General features: G+C 42.8%; 2 protein-coding genes across 2 annotated transcripts; both read right to left on the bottom strand.

Moving 5' to 3' along the window:
• Positions 1 to 187: 187 nt before the first annotated feature.
• Positions 188 to 24,484, bottom strand: LOC127648220 (uncharacterized). Its single transcript, XM_052132799.1, has 10 exons — positions 24,357 to 24,484; positions 23,975 to 24,077; positions 12,524 to 12,601; positions 8,346 to 8,471; positions 8,108 to 8,239; positions 7,929 to 7,953; positions 7,768 to 7,800; positions 4,483 to 4,512; positions 3,812 to 3,892; positions 188 to 1,183 (listed from the first exon to the last, which is right to left on the bottom strand). The coding sequence occupies exons 1-10, from the start codon at positions 24,482 to 24,484 to the stop codon at positions 1,086 to 1,088; spliced, it is 834 nt and encodes a 277-aa protein (XP_051988759.1). The 3' UTR covers positions 188 to 1,085.
• A 16-nt stretch (positions 24,485 to 24,500) lies between these two features.
• Positions 24,501 to 25,616, bottom strand: LOC127648219 (high mobility group nucleosome-binding domain-containing protein 5-like). Its single transcript, XM_052132797.1, has one exon. It carries the CDS (start codon positions 25,614 to 25,616, stop codon positions 24,501 to 24,503), a length of 1,116 nt encoding a protein of 371 aa, XP_051988757.1.
• Positions 25,617 to 26,026: the final 410 nt, after the last annotated feature.

Genomic DNA, 26,026 nt, shown 5'->3' with positions numbered 1-26,026 from the left:
CTGAAACTCAGGAGTGATAAGATTATATTAGAACATTCATTATCTTCTCAAATATGCTGAAGTACACACATGTAAATGGAGGGAGAGTTTTTACTAAACAAAGGGAACAATGACATTCACTGGCTGAAAATGTTCCATTTAGATGATAAATGAATGTGTGAAACAGAAGAATACACAGAGGTCTTTAATGATTCTTTAATGAACATTCTTTGCATTTAGGGTGTAGACCAGTGGCGAAATAATGTCACATGCATTCATGAAATAATGGATAACAGATATGATTTCATGCAAACTAAAACAAAATGATGATTATGAGCAGTACATCTGTTCCCCTGCTGTACCTGTCCTGATCCCACTCGTGTAATCGTAATGACAGTGTATATATGTTTCATTATATTATATATAAATATGCAAAGTTCAAGTTTTTGGATATTTAGTACTTTTTGAGTGATTTTACAGTAAATCTTCATTTCAGCAATTTTGAGTACAAATCATGTGCTAATTAAACTATAATAAATCATAAATATGCATCATAACGAGCAGTACATATTCATTTTAAGTGCAAATTATTGATTCAATGAATTCTGATTGACATATTCACACCAGCAGGTGGAGTATAAAGACTGAATTCTGCCCAATCCGCTGATTTATAAAACACAATAAACATACAGTGTATGTGGGATGTGTGGAATCGTGTAATAACTGAGTAAACAGAATAAATGGAGTAGAATTAAATTAAGAACTAAGTGAAATCGAGATGGAAATAAAGAGGGCAATCCCTGCATTCAGTCATGTCTGACAGATGAAATGACCTGATTAAAACAGACAGGTGCTCTCTTATAAGATAACCAACTCTGACCTGAATATAACCGTTAATACTGCTGGAAAACCTGAAACCATCCCAACACAAACTACTACTAAGAAAACATGCAGCAAAAGAGTTCACAAGTGCAGCGTCAAACTTTACAGTGATATTAAGAACAGATTGTCACATGATAGTGGTGTGTTTGATCTGAATTCAGCCCTGAGATGATGTTGCAGAGTCAAGTACTGTACGTCATGATTATCCGTTTATCTGCTTACAATCAAACTCGGTCATCAGCACCATAAGTCATGAGCTCTGTCCGCTTGGTGACGACAGATCCCTGCACTGGTGGAATCACATCTCTCAGCTTCAGGATCTCTGTATGAAACAGATCGTATGAAATGAACAGCAGGATTATCTTTCATGATTGAACTGAAGCATTAGAAGTCTGTTTCATCTGTGAAACTCTCTCAGTTTGAGATTCACTCAAAATGGCCCTCTGAAAACAGCTGACAAGAGATAAAACATAAAATTAATCGAGGGGGGAGCCCCCCACCTCGGCTACTCAGACCACATCTCTGTTATGTCCGCTCGTCAGAAGCAGGTGAAAACCTGGCCAGCAGGAGCCATCTCTGCTCTTCAGGACTGTTTTGAGTGTACTGACTGGCACATGTTCAGGGAGGCTGCAACATATGACGATTCTACCAACTTGGAGGAATACACAGCATCAGTGACCAGCTACATCAGCAAGTGCATTGATGTTGTCACTTTCTCCAAGACATCACATTTACATTTACATTTATGCATTTGGCAGACGCTTTTATCCAAAGCGACTTACAGTGCAATTATTACAGGGACAATCCCCCCGGAGCAACCTGGAGTTAAGTGCCTTACTCAAGGACACAATGGTGGTGGCCGTGGGGTTAGAACCTCTGACCTTCTGATTACCAGCCCTGTGCTTTAACCACTATGCCACCACCACTCTCTATCACCACATGCTCCAACCAGAAGCCGTGGATGACTGCGGAGGTGCGCACGCTGCTGAGGACCCGAGACGCCGCCTTCAGAACAGGCGATAAGGCAGCCCTAAGAACAGCTAGGGCCAAACTGTCCCGGGCAATCAGAGAGGCAAAGCGCGCACACGCCCAGAGAATCCACAGAAACTTCCAGGACAGCGGCGACACACGGTGCATCCAGGTGACATCCAGGCCATCACCAACTAGAGGACAACATCAGTTGCCTGTGACAAAGATGCCTCCCTTCCAGATGCACTGAACGACTTCTACGCTCAGTTTGAAGTGCAGAACGACGTGATGGCGAGGAAGTCCACCCCTCCTCTCAACGACCAGGTGCTCTGTCTTACCACGGCTGATGTGAGAAAACTCTACGTAGAGTCAACCCACAGAAGGCTGCTGGAACAGACAACATTCCTGGCAGAGTGCTCAGAGGATGTGCAGACCAGCTAGCAGATGTTCTTACCGACATCTTCAACATCTCTCTGAGCAGCGGCGTCATTCCAACGTGCTTCAAGGCCACAACCATCATCCCCATGCCAAAGAAGTCTTCAGTGTCCTGCCTCAACGACTACCGTCCCGTCGCACTCACACCAATCATCATGAAGTGCTTCGAGAGGTTCACCATGAGGCACATTAAGACCCAGATGCCCCCCTCACTAGACCCACTGCAGTTCGGGTATCGTCCCAACCATTCAATAGATGACACCATCGCCACCATCCTCCGTCTGGCCCTCACCCACCTAGATAAAAAGGACTCATACGTTTGAATGCTGTTCAGCTCAGCATTCAACACAATCATTATTCAGCACCTGATTGGAAATCTGAACCTGCTGGGCCTGGACACCTTCCTCTGCAACTGGATCCTGGATTTCTTGACTGGAGACCTCAGTCAGTCCGGATCGGGAACAACATCTCCACCACACTGAGCACTGGGGCCCCCCAGGGCTGTGTGCTCAGTCCACTGCTGTTCACTCTGCTGACTCACGACTGTGCAGCAATGCACAGCTCGAACTACATCGAATGTGGTCAAAACAAAAGAGATGGTTGTTGACTTTAGGAGGGCAAGAGAGTGACCACTCTCCGCAGAACATCGAGGGCTCCTCTGTGGAGATCATCAAGAGCCCCAAATTCCTTGATGTTCACCTGGCGGAGAACCTCACCTGGTCCCTCAACACCAGCTCTATTACAAAAGAGGTACTGAAGCATTCAGGCCGTCACGGCCAGACTGTGTAACAGCTTCTTCCCCCAAGCCGTCAGACTCCTCCATACTCAGGGACAGGACTGACACACACACACACACATACACACACACATACACACACACACACCTGTACACCATCCAACATTTGCACATGTCCTGAGTTGCACTTTAATTACTGTCACTTTATAACTGGCTGCTACCTCAATAACTGCTATGTGCATAGAACATTATCTCATAGTATGTTATGTTTACGTTTGCCATCTTCTGCACTACTGTGTACTGGTCAGCACTGCACTGTCTCTCACTGTGTCTATTGTCCTTTTCATTGTCAGAAATTTGTTGTACTGTCCCGTACTTTTTGCACATGTTTGCACGTGCACTTTATATAGGTATATAGGTATATATATATATGTATTTTATATAGGTATGTTATTTAGTCTGTGTAGTCTTGTGTGGTTCTGTGTTTGTCCTATGTTGTTTTATGTAGCACATGGTCCTGGAGGAACGTTGTCTCGTTTCACTGTGTACTGTACTAACTGTATATGGTTGAAACGACAATAAACACCACTTGACTTGACTTACAACAAATAAAATCCACTACAAGCACACTGACAGTTCGACTGCCACAAGAGACCTGCGACAGTCGTGTCTGAATGTCCGAGACAGTGAAAAGCAGCTTTTATCGAAGCTCATTTTATGTGAAGTCATTCATATGACTTGAGATGGGGTTGAATTTGTCATCAGACTGTGTTTAATGAACTACAGTAATACAGATCTGTCGTCACTTACTGGAGGATCTTTTTACGCAGCATGAAACAGACAAGCAGTAGACCAATACTGGTAAAACACCAAAAATCCAGAACAGCTGATCTATATGAACAATTAAAAGAATAAATCAGCTCATCTCGAAATACAATGACACAATAAAATCAAATGATCAATGTGAAAACAATAATACAATGTAAGCAAGCAAAACTATATGTTTAAATATCTTAAAGTTACTGACCTTCTGAGATAAGATAAAAATTAACAGTTAAAGACAAGTGTGAGTGTTGGTGAGCAAGAGTTATTTCATTTAAAATAGAACACACAAACCCTCACTCACTCACGCACACACACACGTACACACACTCACGCACGCACACACGTACACACACTCACGCACGCACACACAGAAACTCACACATGCACGCACAGACACATGCAAACAAACTCATGCACCCACGCACACACACACACACACAAAAACTCATGCACGCACAAACACACACACAGACACACACACTCACACAAACACACAGACACACACATACACACACACTCACACACACAATCACACACACACACAAATACACACAAACTCTCTCTCACACACACAAACACACACTTACACACACAATAATTATAAATCAGGAATGAAGAAACATTTCAATCATATTTCACACATCATCTTAACTCACCTGTTGGTGTCACTGTAGTTTCATTCAGTTCTGATAAAAAACAAATTAAAAATTATTACTGTAATCATGTATGAAGAAACGTCTCGGGTTACTTAACTGTAACCCCTGTTCCCTGATAAAAGCGGAACGAGATGCTGTGCTAATTTGTGCTTTGGGAACAACTTTAGGTGTGAATATGTGTGCAACATGTCAATGAAATTGACTAGAATTTATAGTCTCTGCCGGTGTAATCATTGGATGCACCTGCAGCAGGACTATAAAGAGATGCGCCACAGGTGCATCGTCAGGTATTTTGTCTGAAGTGCAGTCCTGGGGCATCCTCGGTGCGGCAATGAAGCGCAGCATCTCATTCCGCTTTCATCTGGGAACAGGGGTTACAGTTAAGTAACCCAAGACGTTCCCTGTCAAAAAGCTACACTTTGATTCTGCGCTGACTTAGTGCTTTGGGAACTAGAATACCCGCACTGTGGATGTCCGGACCCTAGTGTAGTGTGTACTCACAAGAGCGCGAGAGGTCGCAGACATGAACTTGTGATGTTGACTAAAGAATGTAAGAGCCCAGAGTGGCATGAACATCCAAATTATAAAATCTTATGAATGTATGCGGAGAGGACCAGCCTGCCGCATCACAAACATGCTGCAGAGGGAACCTCTAGGCATGGCTTTATAGGAGGCGACCCCTCTGGTAGAGTGAGCCCTGATACCTTCTGGCGAAGCTTGATCACACGCCTCGTAGGCCAGGGTAATTGCATCCCTCACCCAATGCGACACTGTCTGCTTGGTGGTGGCCGCCCCCCTGTTGCGGCCCCCATGGCAAACGAATAGTTGCCCTGACTTACGCCACTGGCTAATGCGGTGAACATTAGTCTGAAGGGCACGGACTGGACAAAGTCTGTGAAGTCTTTCCTGCTCCGGCATTGTAAACGGCGGGGAGCAGAAGGCTTCAAGAGTGAACGGATGTAGAGCTGAGAATGGAACCTTAGGCAGGTAGTCAGGATGAGGGTGCAAAATTGCTTTAGCCATTGGGCAAAATCCCTGCAGACCTGCAGATCCCCAATTCTTTAGAGAAGTAATTGCCAAGAAAAAACATCTTGAGAGTCAGAAGTCTGTCAGACGCTAACTCTAGAGGTTAAAAGGGGGTCTCGACCAGACCCTCAAGGACTATTGCTAGGCCCCATGATGGGGTCCTGGTCCTAGCAAGAGGTCTCAATTGCATGGCTCCACGAATGAAGCGAGCGAGTAGGGGATGTCTCCCCAATGGCATCCCGTCAGTCAAGGTATGGCAAACCGATAGAGCGGCCACATAAACCCAGCACTGAAGCAATCTGGCAGTTAACTGGATCTGCATCATGTGCAATACACCATCTTTCAAAGACACCCCATTTATTGGCATAACTTCGTATAGTGGAGGGAGCCCTAGCGTTCAGAATGGTCTCGATGACTCCAGGCGAAAACTCGGTGTCCCTCAGTTGGTACCCTTCAGGGGCCAAACATGAAGGCTCCACAGGTCGGGCCAGGGATGAAGTATCGAAGTAGAGGGAACATTGTGCTGTCTGTGAGGTGAAGAGGTCCACTTCCGCTCTGCAAAATCTCATAAAATTAGCAGCTTGCAATGGCAAGACGTACCTAGAGTGGTATCCAAGTTGAGGAACCGGGGTCTGAACCACAGAGAAAGGGTACGAAGTACGTGGCGTGTAACCCTTATCTGCCTTAGGGGACTGGACTGTAAATCTCCTCCCCATTCAGGCATCCAGGGGTATGAGCTGCTCTGATTAACAGGAGCTTGCCCTGGGCCCAAAGGAGAATCTGCCATGCCAGTCTGTTCAGCTGGCATGACCGTAGACCTCCTTGATGGTTTATGTAAGAGACTACATCTGTGTTGTCCACCCGCACCAAGACATGGCAGCCTTTCAGATACTGGACAAAGTACTTAAGGGCCAGAAATACAGCCAACTCGAGGCAGTTGAAGTGACAATCAAGCTGACGACCACCCATTCCCCTTGAGCTGTACGACCACTTAAGACCGCTACCCAGCCCATCAGGGAGGCATCTGTTGTTAGCAATTTGCGATGGCAAGACGCCCCTAGAGTGGGACCCAATGTCAGGAACTGGGGTCTGAACCACATAGGAAGGGTACAAACCGTAACCCTTATTTGGAACAGGGGATTGGCACTTGGATGAAATCCCCTGGCTTAGAGCCACAACTGAAACGGTCTCATGTGAAAAAGGCCAAAAGGGATCACAGAGGACACAGATGCGTTTGTTTTTGAGCCGCCTGTCTAGAAGGACCGGGGCGGGGCTGGGTGGCCGACGGACCCTCCCCCTGAGTGCCGCGAAGAAGGCTTTTTGCCTCCTGGAACCTGGTGATAACTACATGCATAGCGTCACCAATTAAGCCAGAAGGCGAAACCGGGGCATCGAGAAATCTGTCTTCTAGTTTGGAGCGTTTGGGGTTCTCTTGTTCGCGTGGCTAGTCTGTAACTGTAGTCTGGCCACAGCCAGAGTAACCACCTCGAGTAATTCCTCAGCCGCTTTATTATTGTGCATGGAATGTTCAGAGGTATAGTGTCCCCCTCGTGAACCGAAGAGGCGTTGAGGTGTGCTTCAGGCTCACGAGAAAGATCAGCTGGATCTGGGGAGAGAGCGAGCAATAGGGACGGACCCGTCTCTCGCTCCTCAGCCAGATCTATGCGAGAGCTCCATGATGAAAGAGTGGGTGCTGGCTCTTGGAAGTAAGCGAGAAGAGTATGAAGCATTTTGACTGTAAACAGATCGCAATGCCTGCACCCGCCCCGCCCCAACGCAAGAGCAGCATGCTCTTCCCCCAAACACACAAAACTAAACTGTTGTGTGTCCGTTTCAGCCATAGAGCGAAAACATGGGAACGCACACCGCTTGCTTTGTTTATGTCATTCTTTTCCTTCTTTTTTAAAGCAAAAAGAAAGAGAAAGGTTTCTGCGCACTGCCTAACTATTCTAACTCCTAAAAGAGGAAAGTAGAACGTTTCTGACAGTCAAGAAGTACAACACACACACAGAATGATCTGAAGACAAAAGATCTGACGATGCACCTTTGACGCATCTACTTATAGCCCTGCTACAGGTGCATCCAATGATGTAACCAGCAGAGGCTATATATTCTAGTTAATTTCATTGACATGTTGCACACATATTCACAGCTGGTCACACCTAAAGACGTTCCCAAAGCGCTAATCAGTGCAGCATCAAAGTGTAGCTTTTTGATAGGGAACATTTCTATCATATCTCACACATCATCTGATCTCACCTGTGTTTAGAGCTTCTGTAGTTTCATTCCACACTGATAAAAACATGTTAAAAATCATCATGAACAACAGAAGTTTCAACTAAACAAAGAGTTTCAGCTGCATCAGAACACACTAGATCAATGTATAACATCACTGTAAACATTATGATCATCACACTCACCTCTGTATGTGGTCCGGTGTGTGAGCTGAAATAAAAGCAAAGAATCATTATAACATCATTTCTACTGTTCAATAATGTTTCATTGATTAATGCTGTAAGACTTTATTATGTTTAGCATTAATATTCAAAGAGAAGAAAACAGAATCATCCTGTGATTTATAGATGAATGAGTGAATTACCCCTGAAGCGGGACAATCGATCTCATGAAGAAGTTTCTGCACACAGTGATCGGTGATGATTCTGTCAGATCTTACATTAGTCACAGGATCCTCCCATCTGTTATATGATGGAACTGCTATCACAACACCATCCTGTTCACAATCAAACACAATTACATCACATGTCTGTCTCCATGTGAAGAACTGACTGAGAAACACTCATCATCATCATCATCATCATCATCATCATCATCATCACCTGACTGTACCAGGACTGATCACAATCAGGATTCTGGGTTTGATTCAGTATCACAGATGATACCATGTACACAAACCCCACAGCAGTCTCAATCTGTCCACACGTCACATTAATATTCTCAATCATCTGAAAACAAAAGAGAGAAATATTTTAAATCACATTTGAATTACAAAATAAATGATTGTATGTGAAATTATTGTATAACAGTTCTCCTGCAATACATTTTTAAAAGTGTGTGAAAATCCATAAATCCAAAAAGTTATGATGATTTGAAGGTAAGATTATCAATCAATTATGACTCAATATGTGTCTGTTTCTTACACAAAGCAATCAAATGACCTCAGTAGACAGAGTGCACTACAGCAGCTACATGAGCTCCCATGGAGCCATCACATTCTATTCACCCTTGTAGGAGATGAAAGAGGGGTGGGAGGGCTCTCTCCTTGTCCTGCCTTGACCCAGCCACAGAGGCCAGGCCCCTGCCACCAGCACTCCCAGTCCTGGCCATGAAGGCCAGTGGTCTCGTGGATCTCTACATGTCTTGCTTGGCCTCCGCCCTCCTGTGTGTCTAGGCCATACATGTTTTGGTGCTGGATTCCCCAGACTCTGGTTCTGTCTGCCCAGCAGCTGCAACCCAATCTGAACCCTGTCCAGCTACCCTACCCCCTTCCTGGATCCACCCCCCAGGCCACCGGACTGCCCCCTCCTTCTTGGAGCCACCAAAGGGGCTCCTGACCCCTCTCCCTTGCTGGAGCCACCCCCTAGGCTACCAGACTGCACCCCCTTCTTGGAGCCACCAAAGGGGCTCCTGACCCCTCTCCCTTGCTGGAGCCACCCCCTAGGCTACCAGACTGCACCCCCTTCTTGGAGCCACCAAAGGGGCTCCTGACCCCTCTCCCTTCCTGGAGCAACCCCCCAGGCTACCGGACTGCCCCCCCTTCTTGGAGCCACCAAAGGGGCTCCTGACCCCTCTCCCTTCCTGGAGCCACCCCTAGGCTACCAGACTGCACCCCCTTCTTGGAGCCACCAAAGGGGCTCCTGACCCCTCTCCCTTCCTGGAGCAACCCCCCAGGCTACCGGACTGCCCCCCCTTCTTGGAGCCACCAAAGGGGCTCCTGACCCCTCTCCCTTCCTGGAGCCACCCCCTAGGCTACCAGACTGCACCCCCTTCTTGGAGCCACTTGGTTGAAACTACCTGCTTGGTCAACTCCTCCCTGGTCTGTCCCCTGTCTGTCTCCAGTTCATTGTAGGTTTTCCCTCCTGTTAAGGTCTCTGTCTGTCTGTTTCCATTGGTTCCCTGTTTGGTTCTGGAGTGAACCAAAACCCTGAGATACTTCAGTTGTTGTGCAGGCAACTCGGCTTTATGGTCTGATAATAAAGTCTATTCTTCTGAAATCAAAAACTCCAAGTCTTTGAGAGTGATTTTTCACAGAGATGGCACGAACCAGAAAATTTTCTATTCAATAAACCCCATTTGTGCACTCTGCACTTGAGTCCTCGCCTCTCCCTTGAACTGTTCCTGACATTAACTGGAAACTTTTTGCAATGACTGATAACTTATTTGTCAGGAAAAGATTGGGAAAGCCTGAAGTTTGCATGTGATATCATATAGGCCTAAATATCAAGTTTTATAGCTGGTTTGGTAACAAATTGCAGATAATATGGAACTGGAAACCGGAAATTTGTTTCAATAGAATAAACAGTGAATTCTGTTTATATATTGATACATGAATTCTTAGCTATCTTATTAACTGACTTTTCATCTGTTGAAGAATTGCTTTTGTCACAGCAGATGCTGCTTGAGGAGATATTGTATATTGTACTATGAAGAACGACTCATTAAAGGATTTTGTACGTGTGCACACTGCTCACTCTTTTTCATTGTCTAGTTGCAGAGAGTGAGAGAGAGAGAGCGAGTGAGAGTCAAATGATCAAAGTAGTTTTTATCAGATAAATAATTTCTTGCAGACGAATGAGATCCTTGATAGCTTTCAATCAGGTTATTCAATGCTCATATCATAGCACTGAAACTGTTCTCAAATTCATTTTATATGACATTTGCCAGAATAATGATTCGGGGAGGTTAAAATTTCTGGTGTTATTGTAGTGCAGCATTTGATACTGTGGATCATGAATTACTTCTATTCAACAGGTATATGCTTCCCCTTTTTCAAAAGTCTATTGGGTTGCTTATCACAGATATGCAGATGACACCCATATATATCTGTGCCTTGAGTAAACAACTGGATGCAACAAAACTTCCTTCAACTTAATAAATATAAGACTGAAATACATTTTTTTGGTAATAAATGAAGAAGGCTGGCATTCAGTGCTTTCCTTGAGTTCAGGACACTTAAAACTAACATCCACATCAAGAATCTTGGTGTAATTATTGATGAGGATCTAAATGTCAGTGGCCACATCAAACTTCTGGCATCTTAAAAAATAACTTATTCATGCTTTTGTTTTTTGCAGAGTGGACTACTGTAACCATTAGACATTTGCAAATCATTCAAAATGCTGCTGCTAGAATATTGACCTACAAGAGGAGAGAACATAGTACTCCAATTCTTAGATCCTTGCATTGACTTCCAGTGAAATATAGAATTGAAAGTAAGTCCCTACGTATGGTTTATAAGTCTCTCAATGGCTTGGACCCAAAATATATTAAAGATATGTTTGCTGAGTACAAGCCTGGAATGTCTCTTAGATCTGGAGGGACTTGTTAGTTGGTGGTGCCCAGAGTTTGAACTAAACGTGGTTAAAAAACAGAGTGGTGGTGGCGTAGTGGCTAAAGCACATAACTGGTAAGCAGAAGGTTGCTGGTTTGATCCCCACAGTCACCACCATTGTGTCCTTGAGTAAGGCACTTAACTCCAGGTTGCTCCAGGGGGATTGTCCCTGTAATAAGTGCTCTGTATAATACATTGGTAATCAGAAGGTTGCTGGTTTGATCCCCACAGTCACCACCATTGTGTCCTTGAGTAAGGCACTTAACTCCAGGTTGCTCTGGGGGGATTGTCCCTGTAATAAGTGCTCTGTATAATACATTGGTACTCAGAAGGTTGCTGGTTTGATCCCCACAGTCACCACCATTGTGTCCTTGAGTAAGGCACTTAACTCCAGGTTGCTCCAGGGGGATTGTCCCTGTAATAAGTGCTCTGTATAATACATTGGTACTCAGAAGGTTGCTGGTTTGATCCCCACAGTCACCACCATTGTGTCCTTGAGTAAGACACTTAACTCCAGTTTGCTCCAGGGGGATTGTCTCTGTAATAAGTGCACTGTATAATACATTGGTACTCAGAAGGTTGCTGGTTTGATCCCCACAGTCACCACCATTGTGTCCTTGAGTAAGACACTTAACTCCAGGTTGCTCCGGGGGGATTGTCCCTGTAATAAGTGCACTGTAAGTCACTTTGGATAAAAGCATCTGCCAAATGCATAAATGTAAATAAAATGGCTTTTAGCTATTATGCTGTCCACTGCTGGAATCAGCTCCCCTTGGAACCCTTGCCACATCTGTAGCCATTTTACAGTTAAAAACTGTAAAACTTTTAATTCATCCATTTCTATGCCACTTTTTAGCTGTTCTATATATTCTCACTACAAATTGTCTGCACTTTATTACATTTTTTGTATTTTTATTTATTTTATTTTATCTTCTATATGTTTTTAATTGGCCTGTAAAGCACTTTGAATGACTTTTGTGTATGATAAGGTGCTATATAAATAAACTTGCACTTGCCGTGACATCATCATAAGAACTGACCGGTGTACAGAAACAGAGTTGACTGAAGAGAAATTCCAGTTATTCTTAAAAAGAAAATAATTGCACATTTATCAACAACACTGGTCTACAGTATTGAGTACTGAATGGAAGAGAAAGATCATCATCGTCATCACCATCATCATCACTGTTAGACAGAGCTAGAAATCAAACATTACAAATTCACCCAGAGAAATATTCTGATGATAAGATTCATTTTATTTTATTGACCACCAGTCATGATTTACTAAAGAGTCGTTTGAAGTCTAAAAGCATGACACAGCATGTGAACATCGCATTATACTCCAAGAATACTCAAGCAGAATTCTGTTGATACAAGATAATATTTTGATGATCTTTACTAATCTAATAAACACCCATCATTATATCACAAACAGATGTTAAATACCTCGGCAGATCCTAGTGTGTGCAGAACAGGCTGAAGTTTTTCCTCCTTTTGCTGTAATGTCACCCACTCCAACTGCACCTACAGTCAATGACGCATCATATACACTTGTGAGTGTGGACACATGAGTGGGTGTAGGCAGGAAAAGGGGGCTGCGGTCAAGGGAGGAGTAAATTTAGAGATGCCAAGCTCAATGGCTCTCACATACTGTAGAGTCACAGTCCAATTCTTTTTAGCAGACACTGCGACCTAAAATTAAAACTAATCTAATCTAATCTAGTTCTAATTCTTATACATGGAACTATATAGAAAATACAATAAGATTTAGTTTGAATGTACCACATTTCTGCACATTTCAATAGTAAATCAATGGTACATTTATGTGTAAGGAGGGCCACAATACTGGCCCAATGACGTCTCCAGTAATGGGCAGCGGGGAAGGTTTCTGCCTATTCATCTTTTCTGGCGCATCTGTTTAAATATCTTAAACATCTGGTGTAGTTTAGACTAAATCTGAATCCATTATTCATATAATCGGACTCCAATTGTAAAAGTCCTTGAATTTAGATGGATACTCTAATTATTATGGGTTGATATTTGAGATATTATCTCAGTTTTGATACTTGATTACTCCAGTTAATTCTATACTTTAAATAGCACTCGTTCATTCAGAATCCTGTCAATCAGGGTCTCGTGCCGGCCGTATATACGCTGATCCCATGGTCACAAACTCGTCAGTTTTTGTCATTAATCAGAAGTAGTTGGCTAATGCTATTTTACCACAGTTTACCGTTTCTAAATAGTAATTTTGTTTAGCCCCTGTGGTGGAGAGCAAGAAGGCAAAAGCATTCAAAATCCTTTGGATCTATAACGGGATAAAATTGTTTTCACACTGATGTGATTCGGTTTCTGTGGCCTCACAGAAACAAATGCATTTTTGCCATCAGATAAGACTGAAGTAAAATATCCAGGCACCTTTTGGGGGACAAAGGGCCCTTCTGAGAAGAGGCCTTCTCTTTGCATACAGTTGAACCCCTTTACCAGAACCCTTATCGTTCACCCAGGCTATGATACGTAGGTGTGAACGACTACAGGATGTCTCAGAATCATCGTTGACTGCCCTGGCCATTAGACTGGAAGTTAAAATCTTCACGTACATACTTTTACTCCTCAAATGGACATCAACTACATTGAATCTTCTCCGTATCTATTTGGAGAATGCTAAACAACAATGCTAAACAACAATGCTAAAACAACAATGCTAAAACAACAACGCTAAAACAACAGTTCAAACTCATTTTGCTTTTAATGTATAAATTAATATTTGTTTATAATTCAACATTTCAGTGTCATGTTTGGACTGTACACGCCCTGCAAGAATAACCAAGAGTATTTTTGGAAGTGGATTGAACAGTGAATAATGCATTGGTAAAACTTAAAGACACTTTTCTAACAGTGAACTTTATAGCATGCAAATGTTCTTGTGACAAGGTTCTTGTAATTTCACTAGGATGAAGCAGGGGCGGGGTGAACAGTTCTCGTATTTCTTTATTTTTACATTTCTTTTCCACCACACACTCAAGTTCAGGCTCGGCTGAATTGCCCTTTAAATCCCTCTTCGATCTCACTGCAAACACAAAACAGCTGTTAGAGGTGATTACACACAGGAGTCAATCCTTAACGCACTCACTCGCTCGGCCTCGCTCTCCACAGAAGTCGCTCTGCCACGCCCCCATCACCAGAGTTCTCTGCACTGAGAAGGAAGGAAGGACCACACTGTCACCTCTGATGTCAAAAGCCAACATCAAGTTTGCAGTTCCTATACAAGGGAGAAACAACCAGCGACAAGGTTAAGCTCTGGCGAGCAAACATCTATTCAAGTTTCCTTCAATTCTGCATGTTCCAGACTGTATAGGAACTTCTGCACCATTATCAGGGCTTCATCTGCGCATTACAGATTCCAAGGACCCTCTTGGAGCTCCAGGAGTTCAGGATTACTGATACAGAAGTGCCCTAAATGTTAGGCTGAATCTCACAAATCCTTCAGATTACTCAGATGACCACCTCCCTCCAATGGTCACTCAGCTCATTTTATTACTGTTAAGGTGAAATTACTTAGCTAATAAAGGTGGTGTATGGGGGCATCTAACACACATACACACACACCCCTTAAGTGGTATGTGATAAAAATCACCACATGCAAATGCCCAGAACAAAATTACTGCTGCCCCGGTGTGCAGTTCTCACTACACCCTCTAGCTGCACTAATATTATAAGATATTCTTATCTACACATCAGTCTAAACAACGGGTTAAGTAAGAAAGCGATGTGAGAGACTTCTTAAATTCTGATGCAACGATGTCTTTCAATAGGCGCTGCACTGATGTTCCCAAAAATCCTCGACACCCAACCTACACAGTGTAAGTGGCAGTCATTCATCCATTTTCCCAGCACTCTGTGGTCAGAACAACATATTTTAGCTTCTTTGTCTCATGGTAAAATGGGAAGTGGGACTGGAGACAGACTATGAGACAAAGAAGCTAAAATATGTTGTTATACTGTACTAGCTGACCCGACCATAACACTATGCCTGGGTATTAATAAGGTAAAGTCAACCAGCTGTTGAAAAGGTCAGATGCTGCCCAAGATCATCCACCCACAATAAAAAAGGAGAATGTGTCTCCTTCCTTCCTTCGTCTCTTCCACCTCCTCCTCCTCCTCTCCGGTGTACTTGACTTCTTCCTTCCTGTCTCTCTGAATCCATTGTTCCAAAACTGAATGAACTAACTCAGACCCTTTTATCTCTCTATTGAAGGTTCTGATTGGTGTGATCAATTTTGGCTCTTAGTGTTTCCACCTGGGTAATTGTGTGCTAATTGTGCTCAAGCTGTGCTGACTCGAGTGAACAATATTGAATGCTAGAGCATCTAAATGTGTAATTTTGTAATGTGAGTCAGATACTACACGGTTAAGAAAGTTAGCCAATAACAGTGACCATTATAAATATTAGCTAGTAGTGCCCGACCGATATATCCCGACCGAAATTAAACTGTATACATCTGCTCTAGATATTAAACAATAGTACTATTATATTTCAAAAGTAACATCAAAGCATTACTTTCTCTGTGCTCTGGTGCAAGTTATATTGGACAGGAATATTACAAATGCACTTAGCTTGCATATGGTGCTAATTCATCTGCCAGCTCAAACTTTCATCAAAGTTCAAAGTTTCATTTGAGAGTTTATTCAATAGAAGATTCAATTTCTGCTGATTATGGTGTTTCTTATGGCCCTTTTCCATACACCAGTTTACCCCAGTTAATGTTCTTTTCTCTCAGGAATCTGCTGCTCATGTGAACCTTCATCTGAAAGGGCAGTTTTCAATCAGATCTCCGCCTATCTCTCACAGAACAAGCTGCTGGATGACTGCCCTGCTGTCTGTCACAGAGTCGCTGAGACAGGCGAAAGCTGAAACCAGACCATCCCATCTTATTCTGCTGGACCTTTCTGCTGCCTTTTACACAGTCAACCATCAGATCCTACTCTCCACCCTCTCCTTGCTGGGTATCAGAGGAACTGTGTGTGACTGGACATCAGACACAGTAAGCCACATCAGTTACTTACTGGGGTACCTCAGGGCTCAGTGCTTGGGCCACTTCTCTTCTCCATATACACAACATCACTGGGACCCATCATCCAGTCACATGGTTTCTCTTACCACTGCTATGCCGGTGACACACTACTCTACTTGTCTTTCCTGCCCAACGACACCACAGTGACCGCTCGAATCGCTGCCTGTCTGGCAGACATCTCAGCCTGGATGAAGGAACACCACCTTCAACTCAACCCAGCCAAGACCGAACTCCTTGTCTTTCCAGCCAACCCTGCTGTTGAACACAACATCACCACAACATTTTCAGCCCGCCCCTTTTCAGCTTTTTGCTCTTCTGTGTTTTGTCTTCTCACTTCCGGTTTGCATTGAAGCCACGGAGAAGGGTCACGTGCAGGAGCATAGAAAGTATTTTTCCCCAAGAGGTGATGCTGTTATGCTACATGATACTTTACTACGGGAAAAAGATAGTGGGGTGTTTTGTTTCCACTGTAAAAGTTCATTTTCCGACACCCACGGAGGTAAACTGGACCTGGATCACAGATCACATTCAGACAGCTGTCACACACTGCACTATTTTCATGATACAAGCATTTCGTTGTTAAACGTGGAATTCGGTTTTATTTTCAGGTTCTAACTTGTTAATAACTTGTGCTAAAATGTATAGCTGTATAAAAAGTCTTATACTTTTTGAAATTAATTTGTCACACCACATTTTATTAAATGCTTAATGTGAGTAAAATTGTTTAGCATGGAATAAAGAAATAACGTACAGTTTCACATGTATATGTGCGTGTGTTTATGTAACATAATGCTGTATTGCAGCAATCCCCCTCCCTCTTTCTCAGTTTGAGATATGAAAATCTGCTCATTGTGGATCTATGAATGAACCGCTTTAAAATCTTCCTGGTCTACTCACAGTTGTTATAACAACCGCTGATCACATTACAATACTCATGATAACGTTTGGTTACTCTACAGTAAGTAAATCCACGTCGCCAGTTAATTACCTTTGACAGCATTGCCAAAGAAATATATTGAGCTACAGCTGCAACGGAAGTTCAAAGACAACATGTTCAAGATGGCTGCACGCTTGTTTCTCTGGTGCATAAGGTCAATAGAGGATGTTTTTGCTCAGGTGGCCGAAAGGTCCGCCCAATAGAGAAAGGTTTTGCTCATTAAGAACAAAAATTAAAGGGATCATTGGTGATATAAGAAATTCACTTTTTTTTGGAATAGTTATTATACATTTCCATGCCGGCAGCAATATTACTTTGTAAAAGAAAAAAATCCTAAACATTCAAAAAATAATGTGTGGGCAAAGATAAAGTCATTGGAGGCCCAGAGACAGCAGAGGTAGTGTGGTCTGAGGGATCTTCATAGAGCTCATTATTTGATGGCACTTGGATATTGTTAGGAATATATCTCCAATTCCCCGGTCCCGTCTTTCTATGTTCATACCCAGTGAGGTGCAGTCGTGAGTCTCTGAAGACTTCGCGAAGGAAGTAGAAAGAACAACAACACACAGTGTCTATATTCAATCTACTCAATGTTTATTACAGCAAGCATGTTATTTATATTCTTCATGAGACAAAGAGACAAAGACCAGCCAAGAGAAATGTGCCAACAAGGATCAAGGGGGAGAAACTGGGTACACCGAAGTGATGAATATTAAAAGATAAGATCAGTTGTTCGTTATAAAGCTGAATGACAGCAGTCCAGATATTGTGTTTGAATATTTTATTTCAGAATATTTGTTATTTTGAAAACATCCTGTATGGGGTGTCAAGGGTTGAGGATGTTTTGACACCTGACTAGTTTGGAGCATTTGTTTCAGACCCTGGCATGTTTTCTCTCTTGGTTCGGTTCATTTAGGCATATATGAACACGGCAATCCCACTCGGATCTGCACCGAAACAATCAGTGTGAGCCCTCCAGAACGAGGTGTCTCGAACTATTGCAAACGAACTCTGGAGCGGTTCACTTGTGGAGAGAATGCAAACCGACAAACCAAATAATATCCCTATAAAACCACGAACATACCTGATGGATCTGCACGTCGCTGTAATTCATCATCAAAACATGGATAGAGACTTTTGCCGAATATATGAGACATAATTGCACGTTTAAAATAGCAGTTACTTTATAATTCTTGAGATAAATATTACAATCGCTTCTTTCTTTTGGATAGCGGCAAAACAAACACAGTTAGGATGATGTTTGCAACTTTATGACAGATGTAAAACATGTTTACTGTACGCAGCTTCAGTCGTTCTGATATGTGTTTGTGCAGAAATAATGCAAAAGCAGCTAATCCATCCATCCATCCATCCATCGTCAACCGCTTATCCTGTGTACAGGGTCGCGGGGGGCTGGAGCCTATCCCAGCTAACATTGGGCGAAAGGCGGGGGACACCCTGGACAGGTCGCCAGTCCATCGCAGGGCCACACATAGACAGACATACACTCACACTCACATCCACATCTACGGCAATTTCTTTGGAAACACCAATTAACCTAGCCTGCATGTCTTTTGGATGATGGGAGGAAGCCAGAGTACCCGGAGAGAACCCACGCAGACACGGGGAGAACATGCAAACTCCACACAGAAAGGCCGGGTTTGAACCCACGACCTTCTTGCTGTGAGGCGACAGTGCTAACCGCTGCACCACCGTGCCGCCCAAAAGCAGCTAATGACGCATAAAAATAACCATGACGTACATTTTACAACTCATATCCATCCAAGAGACAGATTTTATTTGCAGTGCAACCTCTGACTGGAACGTGCATCCTGTACCACACGGAAGTTTTTCGCACATCCGTGACATAAACTGAGGTCGAGAGTTTATGCAGGTATATCAGTTGAACAGGTATTTGGATATAAGAGATAAATACTAGGGCTGGGGGAATTAACGTGTTCATCTTTGCAATTCATTTGAAATGTGTGGAAAATAAAATAACACTTGAATGCACTTTTTGCCTCAATCACAAACACTAAATTCTCCGTTTTAATAATGACGTTCTGTTGCCGTGGCTATTGTGAGTGTGCCGAGCCGAGTCATCCTGGCATGTTGGAGAAGGACATGGGTGTAGTTTTGCTCAAGGGCGAGCAATGACAACTACTTGGTCATCACAGCAGAGTTGCGATTGTGTTCATTTGCCCTTACTGTGAGTCAAACCACAGAGCGCCACTTTGCGGAGGCATGCACTGAACATTTTTTGGAAGTCGCCAAAGATGGGAAAGTAGAGCAAAATTTACTTCACTTGGGACGGACAGTGCTCGGGACATGATGGCAGCCGTGACAATACTACCGTTTGAACACCTGCAATGCACGCCGCACAGTGTGCAAAGAATAGTCGCGGTTTCTCTTCACGACTGTGGATTCAACAGTAAAATTGCCATGTTGACCAAACAGGAGGCATTTATCACTTTGTGGGGACCAAATGTCCCATAAGGATAGTAAAACCCGAAATGTGTGGGTCCCCATGAAGAAAACAGCTTATAAATCACACTAAATTATGTTTTTTGAAAATGTAAAAATGCAGAAAGTTTTCTGTGAGGGTCAGGTTTAGGGGTAGGGTTAGGTTTAGGGGATAGAATATAAAGTTTGTACAGTATAAAAACCATTATGTCTATGGAAAGTCCCCATAAAACATGGAAACACAACATGTGTGTGTGTGTGTGTGTGTGTGTGTGTGTGTGTCAACATGATTTTAAATTTCAACTTGCACTTTAACATTTTATTTTGCTATTGCTGGTGCATATGAAGAAACTGCCTTTCTTTTGGCCTATTGCCTTCAGTTCTGAAGATGATCTCATCCAGTCTTTTTGACAACCTTGATGTTTATAATGTTGCTGCATGTGATATATTTTATGGGAATGACCACTCTGTAGTTCTGAGGAGAGTAGTGTAGTTTTTTAATAGATTCCCAGCCCTACTAAATACCTGAACAGCATACAATCTTTCTGACTTATCGACTCAAGATGGCACCAAGTATGGCTGCTGCATTGTGAGCTCCTTATTGTATATGACAGACAAACGTTTTTGGACATTGTTGTTTACAAACCACTGTTTACAAACACGCCAGCAGAGCCCTTTGTCTGGGCTGCCCGGCCACGGAAACGCAGAAGGAAAAGGGGAAAAAGAGCCGGCGTTCTCATCAGAGTAAGACGTCGTGCAAATCGACCCCCGCTACCCAGAATACTACTGGCAAATGTTCAGTCTCTGGACAACAAGCTCTGCAAGCTGAGAGCACGGCTCTCTTTCCAACGAGAGACGAGGGATTGCTGTGTTATCTGCCTTACAGAAACCTGGCTGGCTGCGGAGATTCCAGACTCGGCCATCGAACCCGCGGGGTTCTCCGTGCACCGAGCGGACAGAGCGAAAGACCTCTCAGGTAAAAGCAGAGGTGGTGGTGTATGTTTTATGATCAACAAATCATGGTGTGATCAGAGGAACGTACATTTCATCAAGTCTTTCTGCTCCCCTGATCTGGAATATCTCATGCTTCTGTGTCGACCATTCTGGCTGCTGAGGGAATTCACAGCGGTCATCATCACAGCTGTGTACATCCCCCCACAAGCCGACACAGACCGGGCACTCAGGGAACTGAAGTGAGCAGGAAACCGCGCACCCTGAGCTGCGTTCATTGTTGCCGGGGACTTTAACAAAGCCACCTTCAACTCAACAGCACCGAAATACCACCAACACATCAGCTTCAACGCACGAGGGGACCGGGTTTTGGATCATTGCTATTCTCCTTTCCGGGATGGCTACAAATCCCTCCCCCAAATCAGACCACTCCTCCGTTCTGCTTCTGCCCACTTACAGGCAGAAACTGAAACGGGAAGCACCCGCCCTCAGAACGATCCAGTGCTGGTCGGACCAATCAGACTCTGCGCTACAAGAACGTTTTGATCATGCGGACTGGGAGATGTCCTAAAATCACTTGCTTAAATGACTGGCGTCCTGTTGCTCTGACCCCCATCATCAGCAAATGCTTTGAGAGGCTAATCAGAGATTACATCTGCTCTGTTCTGCCCACTGCTGTATTCCCTGTACACACATGACTGTGTGGCAACACATAGCTCCAATGCCATCATTAAGTTTGCTGACGATACGACGGTGGTAGGTCTGATCACTGACAATGATGAAAGAGCCTACAGAGAGGAGGTGCACACTCTGACACGCTGGTGTCAGCAGCACAACCTCTCCCTCAACATCAGTAAGACCAAGGAGCTTGTGATGGACTTCAGGAAGAAAGACGGAGAACACAGCCCCATCACCATTAATGGAGCACCGGTGGAGAGAGTCAGCAGTTTCAAGTTCCTCGGTGTCCACATTACTGAGGAACTCACATGGTCCGTCCACACTGAGGCCGTTGTGAAGAAGGCTCACCAGCGCCTCTTCTTCCTGAGACGGCTGAGGAAGTTTGGAATGAACCAACACATCCTCACACGGTTCTTTTTATTGTATGTGTATTCTATATTATGTGTATCTATATTGTGTATTGTCTACTGTACATTGTATATTATTATTGTGTTGTGTAAGTATGTGTACATTTGATATGTATATTGTGTTGTGTAAATATGTTGTTTATTGTAATTGGTATATGTCTCGTCACTGTCATCACTGATATGTTGCTCGGAACTGCACACAAGAATTTCACCTACTGTTGCACTTGTGTACATGTGTGACAATAAAGTGATTTGATTTGATTTGACCAATAAGAGGACAGTTTGCTCACATGTGACATTTTTTAACACAGTTTTGGTCGGTTTTAAAATGTTGCCTTGTGAAAGAAAACCGAATCAAGAAGAAAATGCAACATTGTAACAATTTAAACGAGCTACATGTCTGAAAACGCCCTTAACATCCTCTTCATGTCCAGATGTTGATAACACAGACATATATTTAACATTCCTCAATGTGGCTTCTGAGCTGCATTCTTTCCAATGAGAGCAACTGGAAAATTGGAACATTCGATGATTGTGTTTCATGTGGCACTTTTCCCACATCCAGTTTTCCCAAGAAGCACCAGTCTGATCTTCTCAAGTGAACCTTCATCTACTTGGACGCGCTCCTGAAACTACAACAGAGCGATCAAATCACTTACCACATACAGTACATCCGGAGAGTATTCCCAGCACTTGTTCCACATTTTGTTATGTTACAGCCTTATTCCAAAATGGATTATATTCATTATTTTCCTCAAATTCTACAAACAATACCCCATAATGACAACATGAAAGAAGTTTGTTTGAAATCTTTGCAAATTTATTAACTAAATAAATCACATGTACAGAAGTATTCACACCCTTTGCCATGACACTCAATATTGAGCTCAGGTGCTTCCTGTTTCCACTGATCATCTTTTAGATGTTTCTACAACTTGATTGGAGTCCACCTGTGGTAAATTCAGTTGATTGGACATGATTTGGAAAGGCACAAACCTGTCTATATAAGGTCCCACAGTTAACAGTTCATGTCAGAGCACAAACCAAGCCATGAAGTCCAAGGAATTTGAAATATATTATCTTTTTCAATTGTATATTGCAAATATACTATCAAAAATGTACAATATTTAAATATATTTAAAGTATATTAGCATCATGCTTTTACCTATTTTCACAATACAACTTTTAACACACTTTAAAATAATTGTACTTTAGTATATTTTCTAAAAATATATTTTAGATAAATATACTTGAAGTGAAAATTCTGTTTATTTTTTAAAATTGTATTTATTTGCATTTTACTGCAAAATATATTTTATGTATATTTTTAACTGTGTGCTGAAAATGATCATTGCAACAATGCATTGAAAGTATATTTTCAAAGTACATTATTAAATATCCAGAAGTTGTAGTATATTTTTATATAGTATTTAAGAAGTTTTTGGGTAATTTTTAAGTTTACTTCTTCATGCTTGGCATTCACTTCATTGCTTTCAGAAAGTATTAAAGCATATGATACATGCACTGAAAGCCCATTTAAAACATTTGTAATTGTGATTGAAGTATTTTAATAAGTTTATACAATGTTACAAAGAGGTAAAATGTACAATAAACAAAAATCCATGACTAATGGTTATTTTACACCAACAGCACACCATAGAAACACACAAGAACATGTGTTCTCCTGTACAGAAAGAGGCAGTTTAACCACTACAGCCAAACAACAATTGGTACTGATGTCTGTAAAGCTGCAGAAGTAGTTCCCCAGGAATAATCTTTTAGTCTCTTTCAATATAGTTTGGAAGTGGAATGACATTCAGTTTGTCCTTAGACCTAACCAGAACACATTTACATTGCGTGATTGAGGATGCACAGCAAATACATCATTGGTATGAGACACTTCATTTATAAATGTTGAGGATATATTTAGCTGAACATCTCTATAAAGCTTGCCTCCACTCTTGGCAAGCTCTTTTACTAAAACACAGAATCTGTTTGTGATGCCCCATCCTCACACGTGACAGCCACAGGGGTCATAATAACACAGAATGTTCCATCACTTAACTGTTAACTGTGTTAACGGTGGGCAACCAAAACCTCTGACATTATCTTGAAACTTCTTTGACCTCTTTGTTAAGCCAGACGTACTTTGGAGTTTGTCAAATCATTTCAATATGTTGTCATTGGCATTTGGCATTGTAGTCCCTGCTTTGGTTGAGAGAGTCCTAACCCTAAGGAATGTCTTCACTACTTGATCTGACACATGCGTTGTTCCATTGAAACACTTAAGCAAAGTTCCATTGAAGGATTTGAATGGAAATGTGGATGTTGCCCACAGTGGTGCCCAGTTGCCCACACTTGCTGCTAAGTGCATTAACAAATGTACATTGAAAGAAACATCAGTAGCACCATAAAGTTTCTCAAAGATACACACAAACTTTTCGAAGAGCTTGTTCTGCCATATCCACATGGCTTGCTTTGATGGCATCCTGAAGAAGAGTGTGCACTGAAAAAACTAATACAAAAAGATGACTCCAGTACTTCTTTTTAAAACACCACTCAAAACAGGCAAAACATAAATCAACAAAAAGTCCTCCATTCAGATGCATTCCAGAATGTTCTGTCTGATCTTGGAGCTCTTGTGACTTCCAAAGGTGGGTTAATGGCCATCAGTCCCTGGTCTATGTCATTGCCCTTTGAGCCCAGGCACCAGTCTTCATTATGGTGCTTACTCTCTAGCCACAGGGATGTACTCTGTTTAGTAGTACCTTCCTTTGGTTTGAATCTTCATTTCCTTTGCTCCTCTCTTGTCATTGTCCACTTCCATCGTCTTCCTCTCTGTCCTCTTGTCCATTTCCATCATCTTCCTCTCTGTCCTCTTGTCCATTTCCATCATCTTCCTCTCTGTCCTCTTATCCATTTCCCTCTTCTTCCTCTCTGTCCTCTTGTCCATTTCCCTCTTCTTCCTCTCTGTCCTCTTGTCCATTTCCATCATCTTCCTCTCTGTCCTCTTGTCCACTTCCCTCTTCTTCCTCTCTGTCCTCTTGTCCATTTCCATCATCTTCCTCTCTGTCCTCTTGTCCACTTCCATCATCTTCCTCTCTGTCCTCTTGTCCATTTCCATCATCTTCCTCTCTGTCCTCTTGTCCATTTCCATCGTCTTCCTCTCTGTCCTCTTGTCCATTTCCATCGTCTTCCTCTCTGTCCTCTTGTCCATTTCCATCATCTTCCTCTCTGTCCTCTTGTCCATTTCCATCATCTTCCTCTCTGTCCTCTTGTCCATTTCCATCGTCTTCCTCTCTGTCCTCTTGTCCATTTCCATTGTCTTCCTCTCCTTCCTCTTGTCCATTTCCATCATCTTCCTCTCCTTCCTCTTCCTCATTTACATTTACATCATCTTCCTGTCTGTCCTCTTGTTCACTTCCCTCTTCTTCCTCTCTGTCCTCTTGTCCATTTCCATCATCTTCCTCTCTGTCCTCTTGTCCACTTCCATCATCTTCCTCTCTGTCCTCTTGTCCACTTCCATCATCTTCCTCTCTGTCCTCTTGTCCATTTCCATCATCTTCCTCTCTGTCCTCTTGTCCATTTCCATCGTCTTCCTCTCTGTCCTCTTGTCCATTTCCATCATCTTCCTCTCTGTCCTCTTGTCCATTTCCATCGTCTTCCTCTCTGTCCTCTTGTCCATTTCCATCATCTTCCTCTCTGTCCTCTTGTCCATTTCCATCATCTTCCTCTCTGTCCTCTTGTCCATTTCCATCGTCTTCCTCTCTGTCCTCTTGTCCATTTCCATTGTCTTCCTCTCCTTCCTCTTGTCCATTTCCATCATCTTCCTCTCCTTCCTCTTCCTCATTTACATTTACATCATCTTCCTGTCTGTCCTCTTGTTCACTTCCCTCTTCTTCCTCTCTGTCCTCTTGTCCATTTCCATCATCTTCCTCTCTGTCCTCTTGTCCACTTCCATCATCTTCCTCTCTGTCCTCTTGTCCATTTCCATCATCTTCCTCTCCTGTCCTCTTGTCCATTTCCATCGTCTTCCTCTCCTGTCCTCTTGTCCATTTCCATCATCTTCCTCTCTCTCCTCTTGTCCATTTCCATCATCTTCCTCTCTGTCCTCTTGTCCATTTCCATCGTCTTCCTCTCTGTCCTCTTGTCCATTTCCATCGTCTTCCTCTCTGTCCTCTTGTCCATTTCCATCATCTTCCTCTCCTTCCTCTTCCTCATTTACATTTACATCATCTTCCTGTCTGTCCTCTTGTTCACTGTCTTTTTTGCCTTCCTGTTTGCTCTTCTCTTCAGTAGGATTTGGAAAATGAATCCGAAACAAATGTACACCAAAGGTAAGTGCAGCTTCACAAAACAAGTGCAAAAATAAAACAGCAGTATTTATATACAGGCCAAATGTACTGAAATCAAAATATCATTGTATAAACAGTCCACC

This window comes from Xyrauchen texanus, chromosome 8, assembly GCF_025860055.1.
Source record: "Xyrauchen texanus isolate HMW12.3.18 chromosome 8, RBS_HiC_50CHRs, whole genome shotgun sequence".
Classification (NCBI taxonomy): Eukaryota; Metazoa; Chordata; class Actinopteri; order Cypriniformes; family Catostomidae; genus Xyrauchen; species Xyrauchen texanus.
The sequence above is the reverse complement of the archived record's forward strand: the minus strand, read 5'-3'. Positions and strand labels throughout refer to the sequence as shown.